This window comes from Lepidothrix coronata, unplaced genomic scaffold (assembly GCF_001604755.1).
Source record: "Lepidothrix coronata isolate B3197 unplaced genomic scaffold, Lepidothrix_coronata-1.0 Scaffold14, whole genome shotgun sequence".
NCBI classification, from domain to species: domain Eukaryota; kingdom Metazoa; phylum Chordata; class Aves; order Passeriformes; family Pipridae; genus Lepidothrix; species Lepidothrix coronata.
The window spans coordinates 1016208-1039550 of NW_016690194.1; the positions used below are offsets into that span (position 1 = coordinate 1016208).

The 23343-nt window shown below is 40.8% G+C and overlaps 1 protein-coding gene across 3 annotated transcripts in view; it reads left to right on the forward strand.

Moving 5' to 3' along the window:
* Window positions 1-23343, forward strand: part of ADAMTSL1 (ADAMTS like 1) — a 375877-nt gene that overhangs the window by 184534 nt on the left and 168000 nt on the right. For 2 of the 3 annotated variants that reach the window (XM_017806263.1, XM_017806264.1), the window contains one exon: window positions 16162-16289. In XM_017806263.1, coding sequence (XP_017661752.1) covers window positions 16162-16289 — 128 coding nt within the window. Of the gene's footprint in view, window positions 1-16161; window positions 16290-23343 lie in introns of those variants that run through there. The other variant, XM_017806265.1, reaches the window with a different exon arrangement.

Here is a 23343-nt window from a genome sequence, read left to right on the forward strand (position 1 = left end):
CTGCAGAAGAAATTGTATTCATTTTCAGTAGAGTGGTGCTTGAGCAAGGTCAGTGAGGGTCAATAGTTTATGTTATTAACTGCACTAGAACTTGCACCACACTCAGACATCCAGTTTCCCTGGCATAAATGTGGGTTAGGTACTTCCATGGCATTTTGAGAATCTGAACCATAACACTATGACGCCTGTTTTGAAAAAGTAGTATCAGACTGAAAGTAGCTTTGAAGTTTCTCATGAAGTTTCTGTCTTTCCAGAGAAAGACCAGGTATGTGGAGAATTTTGCTTATTGCTTTGTGAACTTTTGCAAGCTAAGGAAATATTAGCCCACCACTTTTAAGAGCAACAAACAAAAGCAGGCATTCTGTTCAAAAGATTTTCCTTTCTATTAGTTTATACATAAAAGCTTAACACAAGGAAGTTACAGTTGTCTAACTCAAAGGAAATGTGACCAAAACCATAACCAGCCATATGTTCAACCAAACTTTAAGTTAAATCATGTGATGTCAGAAGGGCATTTAATCACACTTGCATTTGTTATTTGCATCTTTTCAGCAGTTTTTTTTAGCTCTCTTTGTTGCTGTTATGATACTTACAGAAGTAACACTAGTAACTGTAATAAAGTGCATGTGTCTTTCTGCTGGATTTCTTTCTTTTGCTGTGCTAATTTATACGTGGAAAATAGTCAAATACAATAGTCCATTTCTTCCAGGTTCTTTGACATTACACTTCCGTATTATCTATCTAGGTCTGGCTTGGATGACTACAAGCACAATTAGCCAGTGAAAGGAATATAATATTTCTTGTTTACATCTGACTGTACAAAGCTTCACAGTTTTTCCTTTCATATGTGGATAGGTCTACCTACTGTTGTAGTCTGCTTCTCATTTCTACAGTTGTATTGAGAGGTTTTTTTCCAGTATGAGGTCCAAAGTACACACGTATATTTTCATTCATAATCATGCATATGTACAGACTGGCATTTAATCACATCAGTTGGGTAAGGATGCACTGAAATACAAAGCTGAGATTTATTCATGCTACAAAGTGCATAATTTCTCACCACTATGGTTTGTGACCAGTGCTGCTGTACTTCAAATTTGTCATGTCTATAAACCAAAACAATTTCTTATGTTGTTACTAAGTATGTATGATCAGAATTTCTTCCTGTATTACTCTAGAATTCTGTGTTTGGACCTATTTTATTGACCTCTTCCTTCAGGTTTTTTTTTTTTTTTGAAGTATATAATTCATTTACTCTTTTTCTACTGAGTGCAGAGACTTGTGTGAGATGAACTAAGGTTGTGTGTTGGAATTTTTTTTTTAGATTTCCATGAATGGTTTTGGATTTTAGTGAATAGTTTTTAAGTCAGTACTTAATGTAGGCCGTTGAGCTACTGGTTTGCTTCACCGGTGTCATTAAGTTTAATGTGTTCTTTTAATGACTTTGATAATAGGCCTGTGAAAGAATAATAAAAAAAGGTATGAAACTGAACACTGTGGAGAGACTGAGGATTGGTATGTGGTCATCTCTGTTCATGGATCTGTCAGCAGGACAAACTTCAATGCTCAGAAGGTTCACAAGTTAATGTCAAGCCTGACTGGGCCACATGACCAGACAAATAATTCTTAAGGAGAGGACTGTCAATCTCCACATGACTGAATTTTCACTGAAGCAAATAAAAACTGAATCCCTTATAACTGTGTTGTGTAGCCATCCAAATACAACCTCATGGTTTCTGTTACAATTTTGTATTGTCAGATCTGCAGGCAGCAGCATTGTTTTTATTGCTTTTTTAGCTATTTTCTTCAGCTTGTAGTAAAACTCAGAACTGTATGGGAAACAATTATGGGGGGAAAAATGGGAAGTTGCAGTTTGTGTTCTCTTGTATGAGGAAGGAAAGAAGAATAGTAAGATCATTCCTATATACACAATCTGAAAGCTGAAGGTAGTGAAAAAAACAGTGAGAACACACCAACCACCAGATCCTATGGTATCATGATGGGGAGCAGGAAAAGGAACAAGAAATTACTTGTCCCAGCTCAAACCAAGGACAGTTATTAATTAAATCTTCTCATCTGATGGACAACAACAAATCAAAAATTGACAGGAAATGTTTAATGTCATCAGAATATGGTACTGTGGTATGAACCATGACTAATTCTAACTCGTGTACAGGAATTAGCCTAGGTTTTGCTGTTGGCTTCTCTATCTTCTCGTATCAGCTTATGAACAGTAGGCTTGTCTTAACAGATGGCTGCCCAGCTTTGCATATTCAAGGTCTTATAACATTTTCTGACTCTAACATGCATGTTCAGGCAAAATGGGGCAAGTAAAGAAAAGCTGTACATTTCATGGAGTGAGAAAATCTTCTCTAGGTCCTTAACCCTGTCTAGTGTTGAACACAGACCAATAATAGTCAAAGCTTAGTACAATCTGATCATTTAGATATCCTTCTATCTCAAGAAATGTAAAACATTTCATCATCGATCTGAGTTTTTCTGTCTTGCATACTATATGTTCAGACCTATTTTTCTAATTAGCTCAAATTTTTCCTTTGGCAAAAGGGACAAAGGAAGAGGGTCCTCTATTGAGGATTATAGATATTAGAAAGATTTAAAGGTTGGTATCATGGTTTTAAAGGTTATTCTTAAAGGTTTCATTTGTCTATCAAGATTTTATGCAGTACCTTATCTTTGTCTTTTGAAGGTTTTCTCACAGTTGTATAGTGTCATGAGCCTTTAAAGATTTTGTCTTTTTTGGAAATGGCACACACCATTCTCAGACTACTAACTCATAATAAAAATATGATAGTTCATAAGCACAATATTAGCTGAGATTTAAGAGCAAGGTTCTCATCTGCATAAACTGATTTGCCTCTGCAATGCAACTGTGCTGAATTCCATCTGTTTAGACTTCGTACTGAAGTATTTTCATCTAATAACTGATTTTATTTTGAGCTTTTACTTGTAGTATTTAGACGTTATGCACAGGAGCAACTAAATACCTCTAAAAATATTGGTCATGAAGATCATCTTGTGAAACCTCTGAGTGGCCAATTTATCTTAATTTCAACAGAACACCTTTGCTGGGTATTTTGGGTTTGTTACAGTCTGAATCTTAGTGTGCACATTGCAGGCTACTGTAGGCTGGGATTTTCTCTGCTTGACTGACAGTGAGATATTACCATATCAGATATTACAAACTCTAGATGCATTTCCAATTTTTTTTCTTTTACTCTCTTCAAATACCCTGTTTAGAATTTCATTTAACATACAACCATCTTGACTTCTTTTTGATGCAAGAACCAAACTTTTCCATATTTTTTATGAAAGTAGCTAAAGTTGCAGTGAAATTGGAAGGGGAAGGAAAGCAGTGTATTTGGTAGATTTAATTTTCTTGCAAAGCAAGCATATGTAGAAATCCTAACAGTTTTGCTGCCTGTGGATTATTTGGTCACTGCCTTTAAGGGGCAGTCCTTCTTCTTGTTCGTTGATTCTACTGTACATTAATTTTCACATGGTTTTCACTTCAGTCTTCACTGCTCTTGGATCCCTTTTCCCCCATGGCGTGGGGCAGCCCAGTTCTAGTTCCATTTCCATCTGAGGAACCATTCCGACATCTTGAAGGATAGGGAAAGGGAACTCCAGCATCAGGGGTTTCTTCAGGTCCTGAGCCTGGAGGGGAGAGGTGCCCTCCCCTCTTCTCCCCACCCACGTGGTTCCATGGCCGGCACAGAGACAGCACACCGGGCGTGGAGAGGAGTCAAGAGAGGGTTTATTGTTGGGGATGTTACATTTATAGGCTTAGGAGGATTCACAGAGTAACCAATTACAGGTTGCAGGAAGGGGTTAACAACCAATAGGAAGGGGTTAAAAGGGCCCAATGAGAAGACTTCAGGATATCTTCTCAGGACATTCTTGCATGGGATACACTTGTCGTGGGGGGTGTTGGGAAGAAGAAACATGTGTTTGCAAGGAGACCACAAAAAGCCATTTTGAAACATGTTTAAACAACAGTTTTCCCATATAATGCAGGTTTAGTGCCACACACTGCCTTTATGGAATGTCTTCCAAAGCTTCAACCCTTTAGATTTCTGCCTTTCAAGGACTTCCCATAGAGCAAGCTTAGCAGAAAGGTATCAGGGTAGAGAAAAGGGGATGTGTGAAAATGTAAGATATCCTGAAATAAAGTCCAAGAGTGCTCAAGAAATGAGACAGGAAATTATATGCAACTTATAATAAATTCAAACTGTCCCATAAAATAAATATAACTCATTTTGTTTCCATATGAATATAATGTGCGGGTGTCAAATTTCCCCTTCCAGCTTTTTTGGATATAATCTTAGTTGCTGTTTGAAGTTTGCCAGTGTATTGTTCAGGTTCTGCACTAAATCAATAGACCCAGATACGAAAGGAAATAAAGGAAGCAATAAGGTCTACTGTTTTGGTGCTGGCATAAGATTGGTGATTTATTTATTTATTTATTTATTTGCTTACCGTTTTATTGAAATCTTGTATTTAAGTTGTTTAGGGCAAACATAACTGCTCTTAACAAGCCCAGGGCTGCCTCTTCTTATTGTAAATGTTTTTTGGATACGACATTTTCATAGTTCCTGTAACTTTTAAAGTAGGAGAGAAGATTTTCACGTTACTGTGGTATGGCAAATACGTTCCTTAAAGGTCCAGCCATGTTTAAAGTACAGAAGGTCAGAATTAGCTGAAGTGGAGAGGCAAGTGCTTCAATAGAAATCTCTGAAACTAAAAACTTTAGCTGCCTTAGTTTTAATTGTAAGATTCTGCCAATCCAAACTTTAGCAATCTTGTCATTCTCTGATGGCTCACCCACCCATCAGTGCTTGTGAGCACCTGTCAAGAGGGAGAGCGTTATCCCTGTACCAGAGCTGAAGGCTGACTTAGAGAGGAATGCATATCCTTTCTATGTAGCATACTGGTTCAAAGTGTGGATGTGTAATTTCTTTTATTTGGTGAGAGCAAGGTCGCATAAATATTTTCATCATATGTGATAGAGAGCAGCATGAGAGTAGCAGCAATTTTTGTCCTTCCTAAACACTTCAGTTTAATTTAAACTAATGGAGAAAAAAAAATCTGGTACTTTTAAAACACTCCTTCACCTTGGGACTGCAAATTCTCAACAACTAAGTGTATACTCCTTTAAAGAAACATATTTATAAATTTGAGATCAATTATTTGGTGATAAAGGGAGAAATAAATACGTTAGATAAACTCTGAGATTTATAGCTACTTCCTAGGGTCTAATGAGCTTTTTTTCTCTTCTCTCTTCTCTTTATTTTTGGTTATGATACAGAATCTTGAGCTTGCTCAATGGTTTCCTTCCTCCCTCCCTCCCTCCTCCTTTTCCCCTTCTTCCCCCCCTGCCTTTCTCTCTTTCCCTCTTCCCTTGCTCTCTCTCTTTACCCTCTATTTTTTACATAAATATTTCCCTTTCAGTTTTCCTGCCTCCAGCAAGGCTTAATGTTTCAACCCTTTATACGGCCCCTTGTTGATAAAATAAATACACACACATAGCCATGAGGTAACTGAGGGAGATGGCAGACCATCAGAAGAATAGGAGGTTTCATTTGTTTTGAATAAACCTCATAATTGTGGATGTTACCTGAAATTACACAACTCTTTGGAAAGTTCTTCTCCCTTGTCTGAAATGCCTCTTGACCAGAGTATCATCTTCCTGTTGCAACCTATGGCACCTTGCCTTAATGCTCTGATCTGCTCCAGATGAGTGTGAGCCATCGTAGGGCTGGGGAACCCATTAAAATCTATGCTGATGCAACAATGTCTTCTAGCTCAGATTTTCAGAATTACAGTTTCTAAAGCCAGACCACATGGGGTTTGGTGTACATTAGGGAACTTGCTGTTGAATACTGTGACCTGTACAGAGGGTTAGGCTGGGTAAATATCTCAAGCTTAAGGTCAGTTTACTAAAGCAAAGGAAAATGGTTAATATAAATTTCTTCAGTGTAGTACCCTCCCTCTTTGGGGGAGGCAGTGGACCTTGCAGTGTCAGACATATGTTAGCCATTTTTAACTTAAAGCTGATGCACAGTACCCAGCCAGCACACACCTTTCATTTCTTACTACTGAGAAAACACTTGGCATGCAATAGGCCTTGTCAGAGATAACAATTTTACTTTTCTCTCATCTCCTTTCTGTGAGCATTGTAGGACTTTCTCTGCCCGCAGTTTTTGCTACGTGGAACACAAACCCAAAGTCCTTGAGTGCAATATGCACTTTTGAACCCATGCTATTGTGTAGGTTCCGAATTCTGAAGTGATTTCACCCATTGTGCATCTGAACCAGTGCTAGCCTTGAAAACCCTTCTGAGTCAATTAAGCGACAAGTCTGAGGCTGAGCCAGCTTGGACCTGCTCTGTATTGGATCACCGATGCCTGGTGTTTACATCAGCACAGCAGGATTTAAATACAACAGGGTAACTTGAGCCTGTGAGAGCAAAAAAAAAAGCTCTTGTATTCACATGGCTCTCCTGGTGTGTATTTTCATATGGGTAACTGGAGTGAGAGATAGGACTGATCTGTTATTGGGAACTCAGCATGCACGACATTGAAGTAATATAGTGTCAGCTCCATCCTCTGCCAGCAACCCCCTTTCCCGTCCCTCCAGCTGGCTGCTGCCCTTCTAGGAGAAAAAATGAGCTCACGTTTGGCACATTTCTCCTGGGATACAACTTCCAGTCCAGGTTTAGGAATGGCTGCTTAGCTCCTAATGTCCTGAGATGACTGTTTGTTGATTCTTCCCTGTGTTGTTACAGGCAAGAAGCAGTGTACTCTCTATTGTAAGTTTTAAGAGGCTGCATATATACAGCACAACTATATGGTTTGCTTCAGGGCAGTAGGAATTCTTCGGGACCATGAGGACAGCACTGGCAGTGTTCTTATCCTTCAGAGACCGCTTGGTGTGTGGAGATGTTGATGTCAGAGGGTGCAGTCTGTACAACACAGACTACAGACACTGTGTTTTCAAGATGACAGAGTTCAGTGTGACACTTTGTCCTATTACTTGTGCATTAGCCATATGAGGCAAATGTGGATAGAGCCTTCCCAAATCTTCGTTCGCGAAGCCTCGCCATGAGCCATATGAGGTCATGGTTATGGTTAGGAGGAGAGGAGAGGTTATTTATCCATGAACCTTTGCTTTCATGTGCAAAAGAAAAAGATGCTACAATTTTTCTCTTTTACCTTAGTAATGAGCCTGTCTTGCAAGACTGAGCTGTTAAGAATAAGAGAAGATGAAAAGGAATGCAGCATTGAAAAGGACTAACAGCAAATTTTACTTATGTCCCTGGGAACTGAGCTAGCTGTATATCAGGTGTTTTCCTTCAGGGTAAAGAAAAATCATCCACCTATTGCTCTTTCCTTTGTTTGTGTTCACAGGAGCAGATTAAGCATTGGAAAACTGCAAGAGGATCTTGGTGAGATTTCCTCTTCTATCCCCATCAAGGTGTTTTTCCCTGTTTCTTTTAAGTAATGGATGATTTAGGGTAAAAAGAAAGAGTAAATTAAAAACTACCCAGAAGGAGATTTGGACTTTTTTGTTTATTCCTTTTTCAGAGACTGAAAAAATAAATCCTGGCCTCTTTACTAGCAAAGTCTGAGCATAAGGTGATTACCCAGAGTACAGAATGTACACACTCACGTGTGTGCGCTCCTGTGCCAGTGCCCTCCTTGATGTGTGGAGACACTCAAATCAAGGGTTCCTGTGCCAGGGGTTTTTCCATGGGAAATACTCTCTTGAACCAGTCAGAGGCCTACTGCTTTTTCTTGCAAGTGAAAAGGAAGCAAAAATTCCCAAGTTAATTCCGAGACTGCAGAAGCCTGGGGCAGTGGGCTGGTAATGTTCAGCGTACAGTTGCATACCCAATAGAAGGGAGCTGCTGCCCTCCAGGGAGCAGGGGAGACAATGTACAAGGGTTCACCTCAAGATGTCTGATGCTCATTGCAGCTGCTTTTTCTTCCACATTGTTTGCCTGAGAATATGGCATTTTAGCAGTATTTTGAATAGTTCTGTAGGCATCCTTTTGATTTGGCCATGTGGAACAGCCTGCATTTAATCATGGCAGCAGTTGCACTCAGCATCTCAGATGTGGTAAACAGCTCTCATGTTTCTCTTCATCTTTTAACTTCTGTGAGAGCAGAACTTCCATTAATTTGGTAAGTATGTCAGGTAGGCAGGTTTTTCTGTTTTGTGTGGTCCTTCTGGAGGCTGGTTGGGTGGCTGGTCTGGTGGCAGAAGTCCTTTTATTGCATGTACATGGGATACAGACAGGACAAGGGGAAGACAAGCTATTTACTGTGAAGGAACAAGATTCAGGATGGGAGAGGTTCCAGGCGTGGAGAAAAACATACAGCATTTGACAGGACTTTATTATATGGACCTTACAGTTATTATATGGACTTTAACGTTATTATGTGGTTTCAGATATATATATCACATTGTACCCACACTACAAAGTGCACAGCCTGGGCGCGCCCGGGCTTGTCATGAGTTTGCCTGCTCCCTGCCTCCCTGCTCCCTCTCTGATAGGCTGCAGAAGCTGCAGAGAGGAGACAGTTACCATTCATCCTGTTCCTCCCACATTCCTCCCCCTTTGCCTGTATCCCTACCCCGATTTGTTCCCCCGTTTGTCTATCTCATGCTCCACCCTGTGTTCTAGCCCCTTCCCTGCCTAAACCCATAAAACCTCTGGACACCTCAATAAAGTATTCCACTTGTACCTCTGCCTTGTCTCTGGACCCTTTCTTCAGTATGGTACTGTGTCTTGGTTTAAAGACAAAAATTGGGGCATGAACCGCAATAAAATGAACTCACTCCCCTTTCATTTGCCCCCCTTCCCCAATACAGAGAGACAAAATATGTGAGGAGGTTATAAGTGAAAAAATAACAGTTTCCTAACAAGGAAAGTAGTAGCAAAACAACAATACCAGCAGAAGGGTTCAAATCAACAACATAGAGAGAGAAACACTTCTAGTTTCTTCCTCCCTCCAACCCCCAGGACAAAACAAGAAAGAAAATAGCAGGGGCTTCCACACTGGACCAGACAGAACACAATGGAAAAAATACCTGGAGAGCTAGTTCTTTCAAGCCAGGGGCTTCTCTGCTGAGATGCCACCTTGATGGCAATGTGTATGCAGGAGCTCTCACCCTGTCAGCAGCACCAGAGGATCCAAATGTCAGTGAACTGCGGTGGCTGGGGTGGGGATGATCCCTGGCCTGCTTTGATCCCAGCACAAGTCCGTGGCAAGTCAGTGGCTCCTGGCTTCTGCTGCTATTCCCTGCGGTAGAAATGGTTTCTGACGGCAATGCGACAGATCCCAGCTTTGCTACTGTTCCAGCGGCAAAGAAGCGGTTGCCAGCAGTGACTGAGACCCTGGAGCAGTTCCAGCTTGCAGCAAAACTCCTCTCTCCAACTTCCCATGCCGGGTGGGCAGAGTAGTCCCCTCAAATTACATAATATGGTATGAATATTCATTGCTATAGTTCCCTCCCCTGGCTTGTGGCCAAAACATAGAGTTATTCTGGAAAAGTAGATGTACTTTGGTCATACAGTACCATTTAAAATGATGTGCAACTGTTTGTCTACATACATAAAACATTTTTTTTTGGTGCACTGAAAACTGGATGTGTCAGAATATTTTGCTTTCAATGTTTACAAGATATTTACTCTGGAAAAGTTTCAACAGCTAGTTAGAAATATCTTGCATGTTAACATTTTGATTGACAGTAATTGCTAATATTACTTCAGCTAGCTGTGAATTTGTTCTGACCTGCCTTCCTTCAAAAGCCAGAGATTTCCAAGCAGTTCCCCATCTGAGCTGTAATCTGGATGTTTCCTTGGATAGAATGCAACAAAGATACACAACATTATGCAAATTAAATTTTACAAACCAGGTATTTACATGGGTTGAAGCTTTTAAATACTTTTTTTTTATAAAGAGATGAGGTCACTGGCCTTGTCTCCTGCTGTTACACATCTAGGTAAGTGCTGAGAGCATTTCTTCCTGGTTCACTACAGATAGCATTTTAATACTGTGTGAAATAAATATTTAACCTCAGTGACAAACTAATATCAAAGGATCGTCCAGCATTACTCAAAAAAGGAGAATGTGTGGCTTGGCAAGAATTCATGTAGGGGTGTAGTGGTTTCACTCGCCCCCCCCACCTCCCACCGGGGCTGGAAGTGGTTGGTCCGAAGTGAGTTTCCAATGTGGGGCCAATCGGAACTGTGTTTTGTCCCTGCAAAATTAGCATATTACAACAGCCAGAAAGGAAGTTGTTGGCAGAGAGAATCGGAGCCACGAGGGGTGGCTGGGGGGGCCTCCGAACCCGGGGGACCCCAGCCCTCCACGGCCTTGGTTTGGCCAGGGCCGGGGCGGTTTCCTTGCCGTTTCCCCCTTTGCGAGTGGAGGGAGCAACAATTGTGAAGCAGAGCTGGAAGAATTCCAGGCAGAGGAGAGAGAAAACTTCAAGCAGTCTCGCTGCCACCTCCTCCACAATGGCAGGGCAGGAGGCAACCTGGAGCTGAGACTGAAACACGGAGAGAGGCTGAGGGGCTTGGAGGTGCCCTGCGTCAGGTTTGGACGAGGGCAGCCGAAACTGAAGGACGAGGAATGCGGGAGGATGCCCCTCCTGCTACTTGGCAAGTCGAGCTGGTGCTGCAGCTGAGATAGAGAGAAGCCAAACCAAACAGGCTGTTTCTGGGTAAGGACTTTGGCAAAAACTATTTGGGGTATAAAGACTGAGCAAGAACCCAGAAACCCTGCAACCTGGGGAGGAAGTGGAAAAGTCCCTGAATCTTACTCCCTGGGAAGAACCTTCATGAACCAGCTCAAAAGCTGACTCTGTGTAAATCGTGATGAAGACCTGATGAAGCAAGTGTTCCCTTGCAGCTGAGGAGGAGACTTCAACAGAGGCCAAACATAGGGGTGAAGAACACCCCTTCCCTGTTACCCCAATGAGAGAGAGACTTTAGCTATCGTCCTGGAGGGTTCTTCTCCTGGATTGATGTGGGAGGACCCCAAGGGTGGTAGAAATTGTATTAATGCTGTGTATTTATTTGCTTTTCTATAGTTTTTATTCTGTTAGTAATAAATTTTGATATAATTCCCCATGCTGAGTTGTGCCTGTCCGAGAACTTCTCTTTCACCTTGAGGCAAATTGTGGGGAAGCTTGGAAATTGTATTTTTTGGGAGCTGTGAAACCACCACAAGGGGTGCACTTGGACTTATCTGAAAAAGGACGACAGAAAGATCTATGTAGGAAAAAATACTAGTTTTCTGTACCTAACGTGATTTTCACAGTAGTGAAAGACAAGTTTAGGCAGTGGCCTCAGAAGAGCTTTGCATATTGTCACTGACAGCTCATCATACCCTGAAACAGTGGGGATATGATAAGAACCAGATGATATAAATTTCTTAACCAAACTCAGCAGTTCATATTATCTGAGAAATAACTGGCTTAAATTCTGTATTAGTGCCTTATGTCCAACAATAGTTTAAGTGCATTTTTCACTATCTATATTGCTATATAATCTGTGGAACACACTGGGTGCTTTTTACTGAGCATTACACTCAAAATTTTACTGAGGAGGAAGACTGGATGCCTCAGAACCAGAGGAGAAGTTAAAAAACATGATCTGCATTTATACACACTCTTTTCTATGTCACACTGACAAATAGTTGGATTCTGTAGGGATAGCACTGTTACAAACAAAATTTTAAACTCAATTTCAGTATGTGACTAAGATATATTTTCCTAAGGCTGAACTTCTTTTATAGACCTTAGGACATGAACAGAAGTTGTGCTGCTCTTCATGTGTCTGCCTCTGTGCACCCACACGCATGTGCACACACATGGTTTTAGAAGAAATGTAATTCTTATCAGGGATGTGACTCCTGGATGTCCATGTAGCTGTTGTGATTTAAGGATGTGTGACACTTGTGTGTTTCACATACTATTCCAAATAGTTTAAGTTATTTCTCTGTACTGTGTGTTAGTGGAAAGGGTAGGAAAGAACTCTTAATATAACATGAATGCCTGACAACTCTTTAATAAATTTGGAAATTACTGTTAGACACCAAACCTGGATTTTTTTAGAGTCAAATTGGATACTCTTTTAGTCTTACTTGATTATGTCAGGTTACTTTTGTTTGTATTTGTAGTGGGTTTCTGTGGCTGGGTTTTGGTAGCGGGGGGGCTACAGGGGTGGCTTCTGTTAGAAGCTGCTAGAACCTTCCCCTGTCCCATGGAACCGATGCCAGACAGCTCCAGGACAGACTTCCTGCCACTGGCCAAGGCCGAGCCAATTAGTAGTAGTAGTGGTAGTAGTAACGCCTCTGTCATAACATATTTAAGAACAAAAGATTGTTCTGCAGAAGAAATTCCAGTCAGGGAAGAGCGGAGTGAGAACATGGGAATAACAATGTAGACACTAAGGTCGGTGCAGAAGGAGGGGGAGAAGGTGCTCCAGGCGCCAGAGCTGTGGCCCCTGCAGCCCATGGTGCAGACCATGGTGGAGCAGCTGTGCCCCTGCAGCCCATGAAGGACCATTGGGGTGCAGAGACCCACCTGCGGCCCATGGAGGAGCCCATGCTGGAGCAGGTGGATGCATGAAGGAGGCTGTGACCCTGTGGGAGGCCCAGGATGGAGCGGGGTCCTGCCAGAGACCTGCGGCCCATGGAGAGGGAAGCCCACGCTGGAGCAGGTTTTTCCCGGGTAGGATTTGTGGCCCCTGTGGGGGACCCACATTGGTACAGCTCATCCATGAAGCACTGCACCCCATGGAGGAGTAACCCATGGGACAGCAGTTTGGGAAGAACTGCTGCCCGAGGGATGGACTCACATTGGAAAGGTCCATCAAGGACTGTCTCCTGTGGGAGGGACCACACAGGAGCAAGGGAAAGACTTCTCTCCCTGAGCAGCGGCAGAAACAACAACTGACTGTAACCCCCATTCCCTGTCCTCCTGCACTGCTGGGGAGGAGGAGGGAGAACATGAAAGGAAGGAGAGGTGGGGGGAAGGTGTTTTTAAGACTTTTATTTCTCACTCTTTGGATCTCATCCTGTTAGTAATAAATATAAGTAGTATCCCTGCTTTGTGTCTTTTTTTGCCCATGAAGGTAATCAGTCACTGACCTCTCCCAGCTCTTATCTCTACTCATGAATTCTTAGCTGGTTTTTTTTCCTCTCTTCTCTCTTCAGTTGCAGAGAGAGAGTGAGAAGAGTGGCTTTAGTGGGTACCTGGTATTTGGCCAGGGTCAACCCACTACAGTATTATAAGAAGTCCGTTATTTAATTTGTAGTTTAAAGACTTTTTTTTTTTTACTTCTTAAGTGTCTTCACCTGAGTACCCTGTTTCCAGTGATTTCATTTTTGACACATGATCCTTTCTGCTTTCTGGTCCAATAGCACAAAGTGTTTGTCCTCTTTCTCATTAGGCTGGAGTTGAAATGAATTATGTTTATTTCACTTGTTGAAAGAAAACTTGGAGCCTGTTCCAGTTGGAGATCACATGTTTTCTGGGAATATATAGGTCTTCTAACAAATCTTGGAATGCAAGTAACAGGCTCATGGATCTCCTCTGGTGAGATTACAGTTTATGACAGAAAAATTTGAACCCTTCGAATGTCTAGCTATGCTGATGCTTATAATTTATGGTGAGATAAGAGTAATTGGTTCACATGAACTTTACCTTGCAACCTTTTTTATTACGTCTTCGGACTTTCAACTGGTGGTGAATGATCAGGACATGCACCCATCTGCAATTTGAAGCACAGACATGTATTTTCTCTTTAAGAGAGTAAAAGTGCAAACACACATTTGCATTTTATAAAAACTACCCTTCACAAAACAGTCAGGTGAAATAACCTTAGTAAATTATTGTGTCTTCTCCTATCTCATGTGTAAATGTTCATGAGATCTAGAGACTGGTTCACATCTGCCTATAGTTGGAATTTGATGACTTATGTAACTTTAGTTTTTACATTTACCCTTGCAATTCTTGTGTTGAAATCAAAACTTCTTGCGTTTTAATAAAAGCAAGATAAAATGAGAATGTCAAGTAATTTTTTTACACACATTAGACAAATCCGGTATCATATCTCACAGACTAAATTAATGTTCTGGTTTTGCTTACAAATAACAATATTCAAGACCAGTATATTTTGCTGTATTTCATTACCAAACTTCTACATAGCTTCACTGACGGTAAAATTATTTCAGTGTTGAGCTATCGCTGTGTCTCAAATAATCCATTAGGTTGCCATCAGCCAAGAGGCTCTGGTCCATGGCAGGTTGAATATGAGTCAGCAGTGCCCTGGCAGGCAGGAGGGCCAGTCCTGTCCTAGTGGGCATCAGGCAAAACATCGCCAGCTGGTGGGGATTGTCCTGCTCTGCTCTGCACTGGCGAGGCCTCACCTTGAGTATTGTGTGCAGTTTTGGACACCGCAATACAGGAAAGCTACTAAGCAATTAGAGTGTGTCCAAAGGAGGGCAACAAAGATGGTGAAGGGCCTTGAGGGGAAGCCGTTTGAGGTACATCTGAGATCACCTGGTTTGCTCAGCCTGGAGAAGAGACTGAGGGGAGACCTCATTGTGGTCTACAGCTATCTCATGAAAGGAAGCAGAGGGACAGGCACTGGTCTCTTCTCTGTGGTGACCAGTGACAAGACTCAAGGAAACCGCATGAAGCTGAGTCAGGGGAGGTTTAAGTTGGATATCAAGAAAATGTTTTTCATGCAGAGGTTGATCGAACACTGGAATGGGTTCTCCAGGGAAGTGGTCGCAGTTCCAAGCCTGTCTGAGTTCACAAAGCATTTGAATGATACTTTCAGGCACATGGTGTGACTCTTGGGCTGTCCTGCACAGGGCCAGGAGTTGGACTCAGTGATCCTAGTGGTTCTCTTCCAACTCAGCATATTCTATGGTTCTATGAAAGCTGAAGTTGATTCGTGTAACATGGGCTAGCTGTGATGCATGCTGATGTTTCTCTTATAGGTGAGCCATTTAAATCTCCCTTGTATAGTTGTTTTGCCTTCTTATTTATTTCAAATACAATTAGAAATGCTATTCACTAGTACCGTCCCACAGCACAAATCAAGCTTTGAGGGAGAATACTGCCTGGTCTCCATCAGACACAGACATTTCACACGCACCTGTGTGAGGTTATTCAGTTTCTTTCAGCAAAACCACATTGACCATGAGGAACAATATCTATTTAAATGATTAAATCATTCGTATCCATATGAATGTATGTTTTTGAGGTGCATTTGCATGAATGAAAATGAAATGCTGAATACAGGTATAACTGCTTTACTTGAGGCAGGTACTGCTGTACATTTATGACTTAACCCTCAAAGAGCTGAGTATTTCTGAATCCATCAGTGCTGCTTCTTTATACGGTTCTTTGTGCACCACCACTGATATTAACAGTAGCACTGCCTGGGTCTGTGCCTGACACTGGTTAACTCCAGCTCTTCAGTTAACGTGCGCTTTCTTTTTTAAGCTCTCAAATACTAGGGATAAAACAGTTAGGGAAACGTTAGTCCAGCAAGTTTTATAGGAGATCTTCAGGCAGAGAGAAAGTAATGATAGTTCCAATTCCTTATGGTGAGTGCGTGAAAGTGATTATGTTGAATGCCTTTGTATCATGTTGATTTACTTCATTGTGTTTCAATTTTTAATTAAGACCATCTTGGAAGGCATCTTTCAATATGCCATTTCATAGTTTCTAACACAGCAGCACAATTTTGGAGCAAAATTTCTGATGTCTATAATACTCCAACTCTTTCTTTTAATGAGAAAAAAATCCTTTGTTTTCTCACTGTTGTCCAAAGTGCTCCTTTAAAATGGTCTTCACTAGCTTCAAACTGAGACAAAGTAGGATATTCAAGGGATGAAAGTGAATTCATACACCAATCACGACTAAAGAACTGGCTACCAATTAGTGGGCATGTCAGAGAAGAACAGGTTTATTCAATTTATTCAGTGCTTTCAATAACTAGGATGATATCTAGTTAAAAAAAAAAACAACCAAAAACCTTAAACTAACAGCGGTATTTTTTTAACCTTTAAATGTTCTTTCCTGATTCTTTTTCCTTCTCCCTCTCCTCAGAGCTCCAGAACAGCTCGCTCGGAGGAAGATCGAGGCTCACTGTGGGATGCCTGGGGCTCATGGAGTGAATGTTCACGCACTTGCGGAGGAGGGGCTTCATATTCACTGAGACGCTGCCTGAGCAGCAAGTAAGTGGCTGAATGATTTTTATTTTATTGACGGGAAAATTCAACCTACTTGTATGTATCAGACCACAGAAGTAATCAGTAGAGTTCTTGAACTACACTGAAATTTCCAACTTGGTGTCAAAAAATTCTGGTGTCTTTTAATTCAGGCAAGCAGCCAGCATGCTTGGTAAGGCAACACCCTTTAAAATGTAGCAAGAGATAAAAAAGTGGCCTGGACAGCTTGCAAGGCTGCCAGCTGCTGAAATTGAAACTTCCTTGCAGTTTCACCATTTAAGTGGTAAGACTTCCGCACTTGTATCAGAAACAGATAACTTACTAGGTTTAGTAGCCCATTGTCTCAGCCACGCTGACTATAAAACCGTTGCGTTGGTCAAATGTGGCATCCTGAGCTGCATAAGAAAGAATGACAAGCGTGCAGAGCATGTCTTATATATTCAATTCCAGGTAGAAAGTCTTCCATACCAGCAAAGCCCTTCCAACAAGCAGAAGTAAAATGGCCTGGTACAAAGGTAAAGTCTGGGTACCAAGTCAGGCATCTGGGATTTTATTCCTCCCCAGTTACTAGCTTGCAACCAAACACGAACTAGTCATTTGATGTCTTTTCCACTCTACAGTATATGTAAATTTTACCTGCAAAATATTTCTAGCAAGTATTTTTTCTGTCTACTTTAGTAAAAAATTTACCTGCAGTAAACATGGTATATGTGATAAATATTAACAGATTTCTGATAAAGGATATGACAGAAAACTCCAGACCCAAAATTTATGGCTTCTTGCCATCTCTGATATGTTATATATTGTAGTATAAAAAATTTAATACAATTTTCCATATCTTTCTTTTGTATTTTCATTCATGTGCTTACAAAACTGGTGTTAATACAACAAAGGGTGGCCATACAGTCCAAGTCATTTCCTGTGTCTGATATTTTAATACATGATATTGTTTAGTGAAGACAGGAAACAGTGCAAGGCATTGAACTATAGCATCAGAATATTGAATATTGTGTATTTTAACTTTATCTGGGGACAGTTTGGTCTCCTAGTACCAGCATTTATTGAGTTGACCATGTGCAAAAGTCTGCTGGAAGAAAAGACGGGCAAAGGCACCTACTGAAATGAGTGGAAAACCAGTACTTTCTTATTCCATTCCCATGGATTAAAAAAAAAAAAAAAAGTGAGAGACAAATTCTTATTTCTTGTTAGTTTCATTGCAAATTGTAATTCTGCATTCACCTCAAAATCTGAAATTGCAGAGACAAGAGCTTAATTCTAATCACAGTATATACTTTTCCATATTTAAAAAAATAAGTGACCTTCAAGATGTTACTTTCATGTAAACATGAACCCAGGCATATCAAGAGATCTGGGTTATCTGAGCAATACAAGGGCTCTCTGACTATACCTCTGCTCCCTCACTGAGAACTGTCTCCATAGTTTCTAGAGGGCAGGTCTTGGATTCCAAGCAGCAGCAGTAGCAGTTGTAGTCCTCAGCAGTATGTGAGTATAAAGCACTCCTCCTGGCCTCTAAATCTTGTGCTGTTTGGGACTGAAGCTGCACCAGTGAAACAGGGAATAAACTCGTAAATCACATACAATACCTTACTACTGTCCCATTAGGACACAAGCAATCTTTCTGCCTCAAGAAACTGACTGCTAACTATGGCCCATTCAGACGTGGAAACCCACTGTTTACAGGACAGAATGCAGGGAGTTAATTAGGTGCAGGGGGTTAATTTGGCTTTTGGTAGACAATAGCAATAAATCATAAGTAGTAACACTTGACCTGTAATTAACACTGTATGAAATGTGCAATTTTTAATTAAGTAAAAGGTTTAAATGATGAACTTTTCTGGTAAGCAAGGATTTTAAGTTGCTAAGAAAAAGACAGAGAGGGGAAAGAAACTCGTCCAAGGTTTGCAAATAAGCCTGTGCACGAGTACTTCAAACCTGGCAAGGCTAGAACAAAATGTCCACCCCTATGGGACAATTTCTTCATCATACAGTTTGTCTCATGTATTTGTTTTGTATAATTTCACTGCAGCATGAAGGAAGATACTAGATACTTCTGGCAAATGAAAACAGGCAGCACAATAAGATGTTTTAGAAGAAAATAATCTTAAATATTTCTCATCCTGGAAGGAACATTCATAATGCCTTATATCTTCTGTTTCTGTATGAGGTGACTTTCAGAGCATCTCATTAATAGGGAGAGCCCAGTGCATCTGCTTTGAAGAAATGCAAAGACTAATTGCCCATTCTTAAGTATGTTTGTATAAATATAGTGAAGTAAAGGAAACCAGTCTTCTTTCCAGCTTTTTTTTGCCTAAGTTATGTTAGTGCTGGTGTTGTTTGTTTTGGGAACATGTTTTGTGTTAGGCCTTCACAGCTGTAATGGAAGAATGGAAAGCGTTATTGAGAAATTCTGTTTTCTAGTGGTTTAAATGGCAAAAATTTCAGGGTAGGGCTGTTTAACAGTACATTTCATTAGAACAACTGGTTCTGATTATGCTAAGGACATAATGATAGTGATATAAAAAATATGTCAGTCACATAAGCAGATGGGAGTTGCCAGCCCAAGTCAGTTGTATGTCCTAGCATCCCATGCTGACAGAAAGCAGTACTGGGTCACTCCAGGAACAGAATATGCCCCAGGAAAATAAAAGATTGTTAATTTGTAGTTAAACCTCAAAGGATGACACTTGTCATGCTCTTTATATGCGTTACTTCTTTATCACTTCTGATAATATTGTAATTTACACAAAAGGTCAGAACCCCCTTTAAATGTTACTGGGTTTTGCCTTAACTCATTTAAAAGTGAACTCCCAGACTAATTATAAATTGCGTGAAGAGATAATTATTTTTACCATTTTATCATTCTACAGTATTTTGCCTTTCAGTTTTCCTATCTTTTTTTTTTTTTTTAAATTGGATACAAAGCTCAGAAAGAGAAGCTCCTCATCTATCTCTTCTCCGTCATGAGCTGCCATACAGCACTGCTGATCAAAACCTGTAGAGAGGAGAACCACAAACCACTCCTATTTTTCTTGAGGACAAAACTACCAACTGTTGAGCTTCTACAGAGAGGCCAGTTTTATTAGCTGTTGTATATTTTGGCTACCAAGATTATGGAAACACATAGGCAGAACAGGTAGAGAGATGCTGCAATACGGACTTTGCCTCTTGCTCAAAATCCAACTAGTGTTTGTTCCAGTCTGTCTGTTGCACCACTGGAGTTTGTCATACAGCATAATGATTGATACTAACTCATATACCTTCCATCTAGGTATTAAGTGTCGTGTTGATTCAAATGAACTCAAGCAGAGTAATAATAAATGCCTGAATTAGATATCTGAAATTCATGTGCATTTATTTCATTTTTCCGCATCAGGGTACATTTTCAAATTGTAAAAGAAATTATAAAATCTCTTATGCTAAGTTCACCCATCCTGGTCCTAAAAATATTCAGTGTTTTCTGGAATTTCACTTTACATATTGACAAGTACTGTAGTAATAGAGATAGGATTTTGCTGTGTCTAGGCTTCGCAAGAAGACAGTTATGATTTTTTTTCCTATCATCTTCCAAATTCACCATCACTTTCTAGTAAAGTAAGGCTGTAGGTAGAAGAATAGGATGTCCTAGAGTTTTGGAAATTATTTTTGCAGATAATAGATAACTACCCTATTTTTCAATCTGCTTAAAACCCCTACATGTTACTGTTGCTGCTGTTTATGAAAAAATCATGAAGCAGAGAACAGTTTGCCTGAGTGTGTAACAGACTGCTAAGCAGGTTATAGAGTCCCATGGATACTGAATCTGAGCTAAGGGGCCATAATTTGAAATCATCACTCTTACCTCTGGGAAATAGTGTGTAAACTACTGAAGAGAGTGGAGGTTTTCCACCACTGGGTGAGGGTTGTATGTTTAGTAGCAGAAAAAAGTCAACATTAACATCTTCCTGACAAATTTTCCTCAGTGTAAAAGTGTCAGAGAATAAAAACAAAACAAAACAAAACAAACAAACAACAAAAAATCTATTAAAAAACCCAAACAAAAACACAAAAAAAATAAGGAAAATAAAAATGAAAAAGAAAAAAAGGAAGAGGGAACAAACATAAGAGAGTGAATCTCAGTTTTGTTCATACTACTGGCTGTGTTACATGCTGGAACATATCAAATACATCCCTTCAGCTGATGGCTGCCTTTTGGTAATGCAGGTGAACCATGAGTATGCAGTATCCTTTCCACTAGCTCTGCTTGCTAAATTAGCTGAAGTGATTCACCAGTGTGGTTGTTCAGCCCATTGCACCCTGCAAAATGAAAACAGTAGATCTGCTTAAAGGACTCTCAGCTTTATTGTAGTTTGACTTGGTTGATCAGTAAAATAGCAACCAAGACATGCTTTTGAAAGTTAGGTTTCAAAAACTAGTGAAATTAGCTAAAATTAAGTCAATTTTATGATGTGTACATTTTTCATTAAACAGAAAAGCCCAAAATAAATTGGATATTTTTTTCATTCAGTAGTAATAGTTTCTCAAATTCATCACACACATTCAAAAGCAGTTCCCAAATCAAGCATAAAATGGTTTGATGTCTGTCAGACAAGGATGGAATAGATAATGGTATTTGTTTTGGTTCAAAGTTAAATAAGAGAGTAAGAAACTGTTATTGTTTACCTTGGCTGAACTTCAGGTGTCCACCGGGCTTGTGCCCATCCTCCCCTCGGAGGAGAGGGGAGGAGGAAAGAGGGAAAAGGAAAAAAAACCTGTGAAACCGAACCTGCTAAAAAAGGCAGTTTAGTATTTAGAGAGAAAAAAACTATAAACACTATACACACAGAGAAGAACTAATAATAAAGACTGCTTCCCCACAAGAACGCTCTCCTCCTCCGAAGAAACGGCCTGACTATTCTGCACAGTGATCCAGAAGAGAAGAGAGCGCCTTGCTTCCTTCTTATCTCTTTTATATCTGAGCTGATGTCATGCCTAGGCTTCGCGAACAAAGATTTGGGGAAGGCTCTACCCACGTTTGTTACAAGCACATCCTGAACCGCCTGCATGCAGGGTTGGGTCTGCGGCTTCCAGTGCACCTTTCACCTGCCATTTCGACCCTCACTCGTCGCTACAGGGCTTTACAAATGTGGGTAAGGCCTTCTGGCCTGCGCACTGGATTTTTTAGGTGAGATGCAGTATGCGCGGAACTGGACCCACCCTTTAATCCTAAGGTTCATCTCCCAGGGCCGAGCGAGCTTGGACGGTGGCAGCGAGGTCCTCAGGACGTAGGTTTGATTAGAGTGACCTTCTCTTAGATGGATGGCCTTACAGGGCTAAGTGAGCTCCATCTGCCTGGGTTTGAAAATTAGAGTTGTCCTTCTCCTAGGATGGTTGCCAGAAGGCTAGTGAACCCATCCTGCCGATGGACATATTATATCTGACCCTTCGTTTTTGACCTGTCTGGCATGGGAGACCCTGCCGATGGCATGTACCATTGCCAGTTTTCCTCTACGGCCTAACAGTATCATAAAACAACTGAAGAGCAAGGAAAAGCAGGAATATTTGCAAGTGTCTTTCTTTGCATAGCTCCTGGGTAAGATGCAGTTATTACTTTCAGAGAGGAATTTGAAAGGATTGCTATTAAAGAATTTCTGCATTTCACAGTCTGGATCAAGGTGATACATTTTGGATGTGATCAGGAGCAGCGAGAGGTTTTGGTCTGACCTTCTCAGATTACAATTATGTGGTGGTTTTGTGCAAGTACATGTTTATTCTGAAAGCGTACTCATTGATTTTGAGTAGGCTATAGACCTGACATTGCTGTGGTTAAGCAGTGAACCCTGCCTGCCTATGCTGAGAAAGTTTTGCCTGATAGGACTAGTGGCAGATGTAACTACTTCTCAATTTACATAAGAAGCTGCTCTCCACGCATTTGGCTGACAATGAAACCCACACACTAAACTGAATTTTGCACATTGGAATAATATTCTGGAGGGTCAGTTTGTTTTTCTGGGAAATAAGGCAAACAAGTTCTTTGTTGAGATTACGTTAGGTGAAGTTTTGGAAGAGCTGAACAGGACAATGATACATTTGAGTTCAGCGCGTGTTATTACTTTGTTGGCTTTGCATTCAGGGCTGCCTCTTATAATAGGTTTTCTGTTTTAGAATAGGAACCTTGTATTTTAACCTTACATTAGCATTAGTATTTTCTTTTTCAAAGGAACCCTTCATATTCTGAAGTAAATCTGTTTCTGCATCTTTTTTTGTGAGCTGATGTAACATGGTATGAAATACCTTACTGGCACAATATGAATCCTATCTAGTTCCTTTTCCCTCCCAGGGAGGGTAACAAACCCATTACAATCTCCACCTCTTATTCCATACCATTTTACGTCACACTCATATCCTGCTCTTACACAGGTCTGGTCTTCTATGATTGTCTCATCGTTGAGCACCAGCATCAGCTTCATTTGGGTCTTCCTCGTCTGGTGACTTTTCCTGCAACATACAACTCAGAATATGAATTAATTTTTTCCCAAGGTTAAATCTTCTTGAGGCACACACTGGGTTTCCCCATCTTCTCTCATTATTTACCAAGTGTATCCTGGTCCTTGAGCAAAGACAATCCCACGAATGGGTTTCCCTTTGCTCGAGGGAGGGTTAACCCAAACTGCTTTACCTAACATACCTCTCAAGTGAATTACTGGGACTTTGTCTCCATCCACAGTGTGAAGGGGCTCTGATTGGGCAGGGCTGGCTGGATTGACAGAGCCTCTAGTGTTGACTAGCCACATAGACTTTGCTAGGTGCTGATCCCAGTTTTTGAAAGTCCCCCCATCTAATGCCTTCAGAGTAGTTTTCAGCAGTCCATTACACCTCTCAGCCTTTCAAGTGGCTGGTGCATGATATGGGATGTGATATACCCGCTCAACACCATGCTCTCTTGCCCAAGAAGTAACTAAACTGTTCTTGAAATGAGTCCTATTGTCTAACTCAATTTGCTCTGGGGTGCCGTGTCGCCACAGTGCTTGTTTTTCAAGACCCAGAATGGTATTTTGGGCAG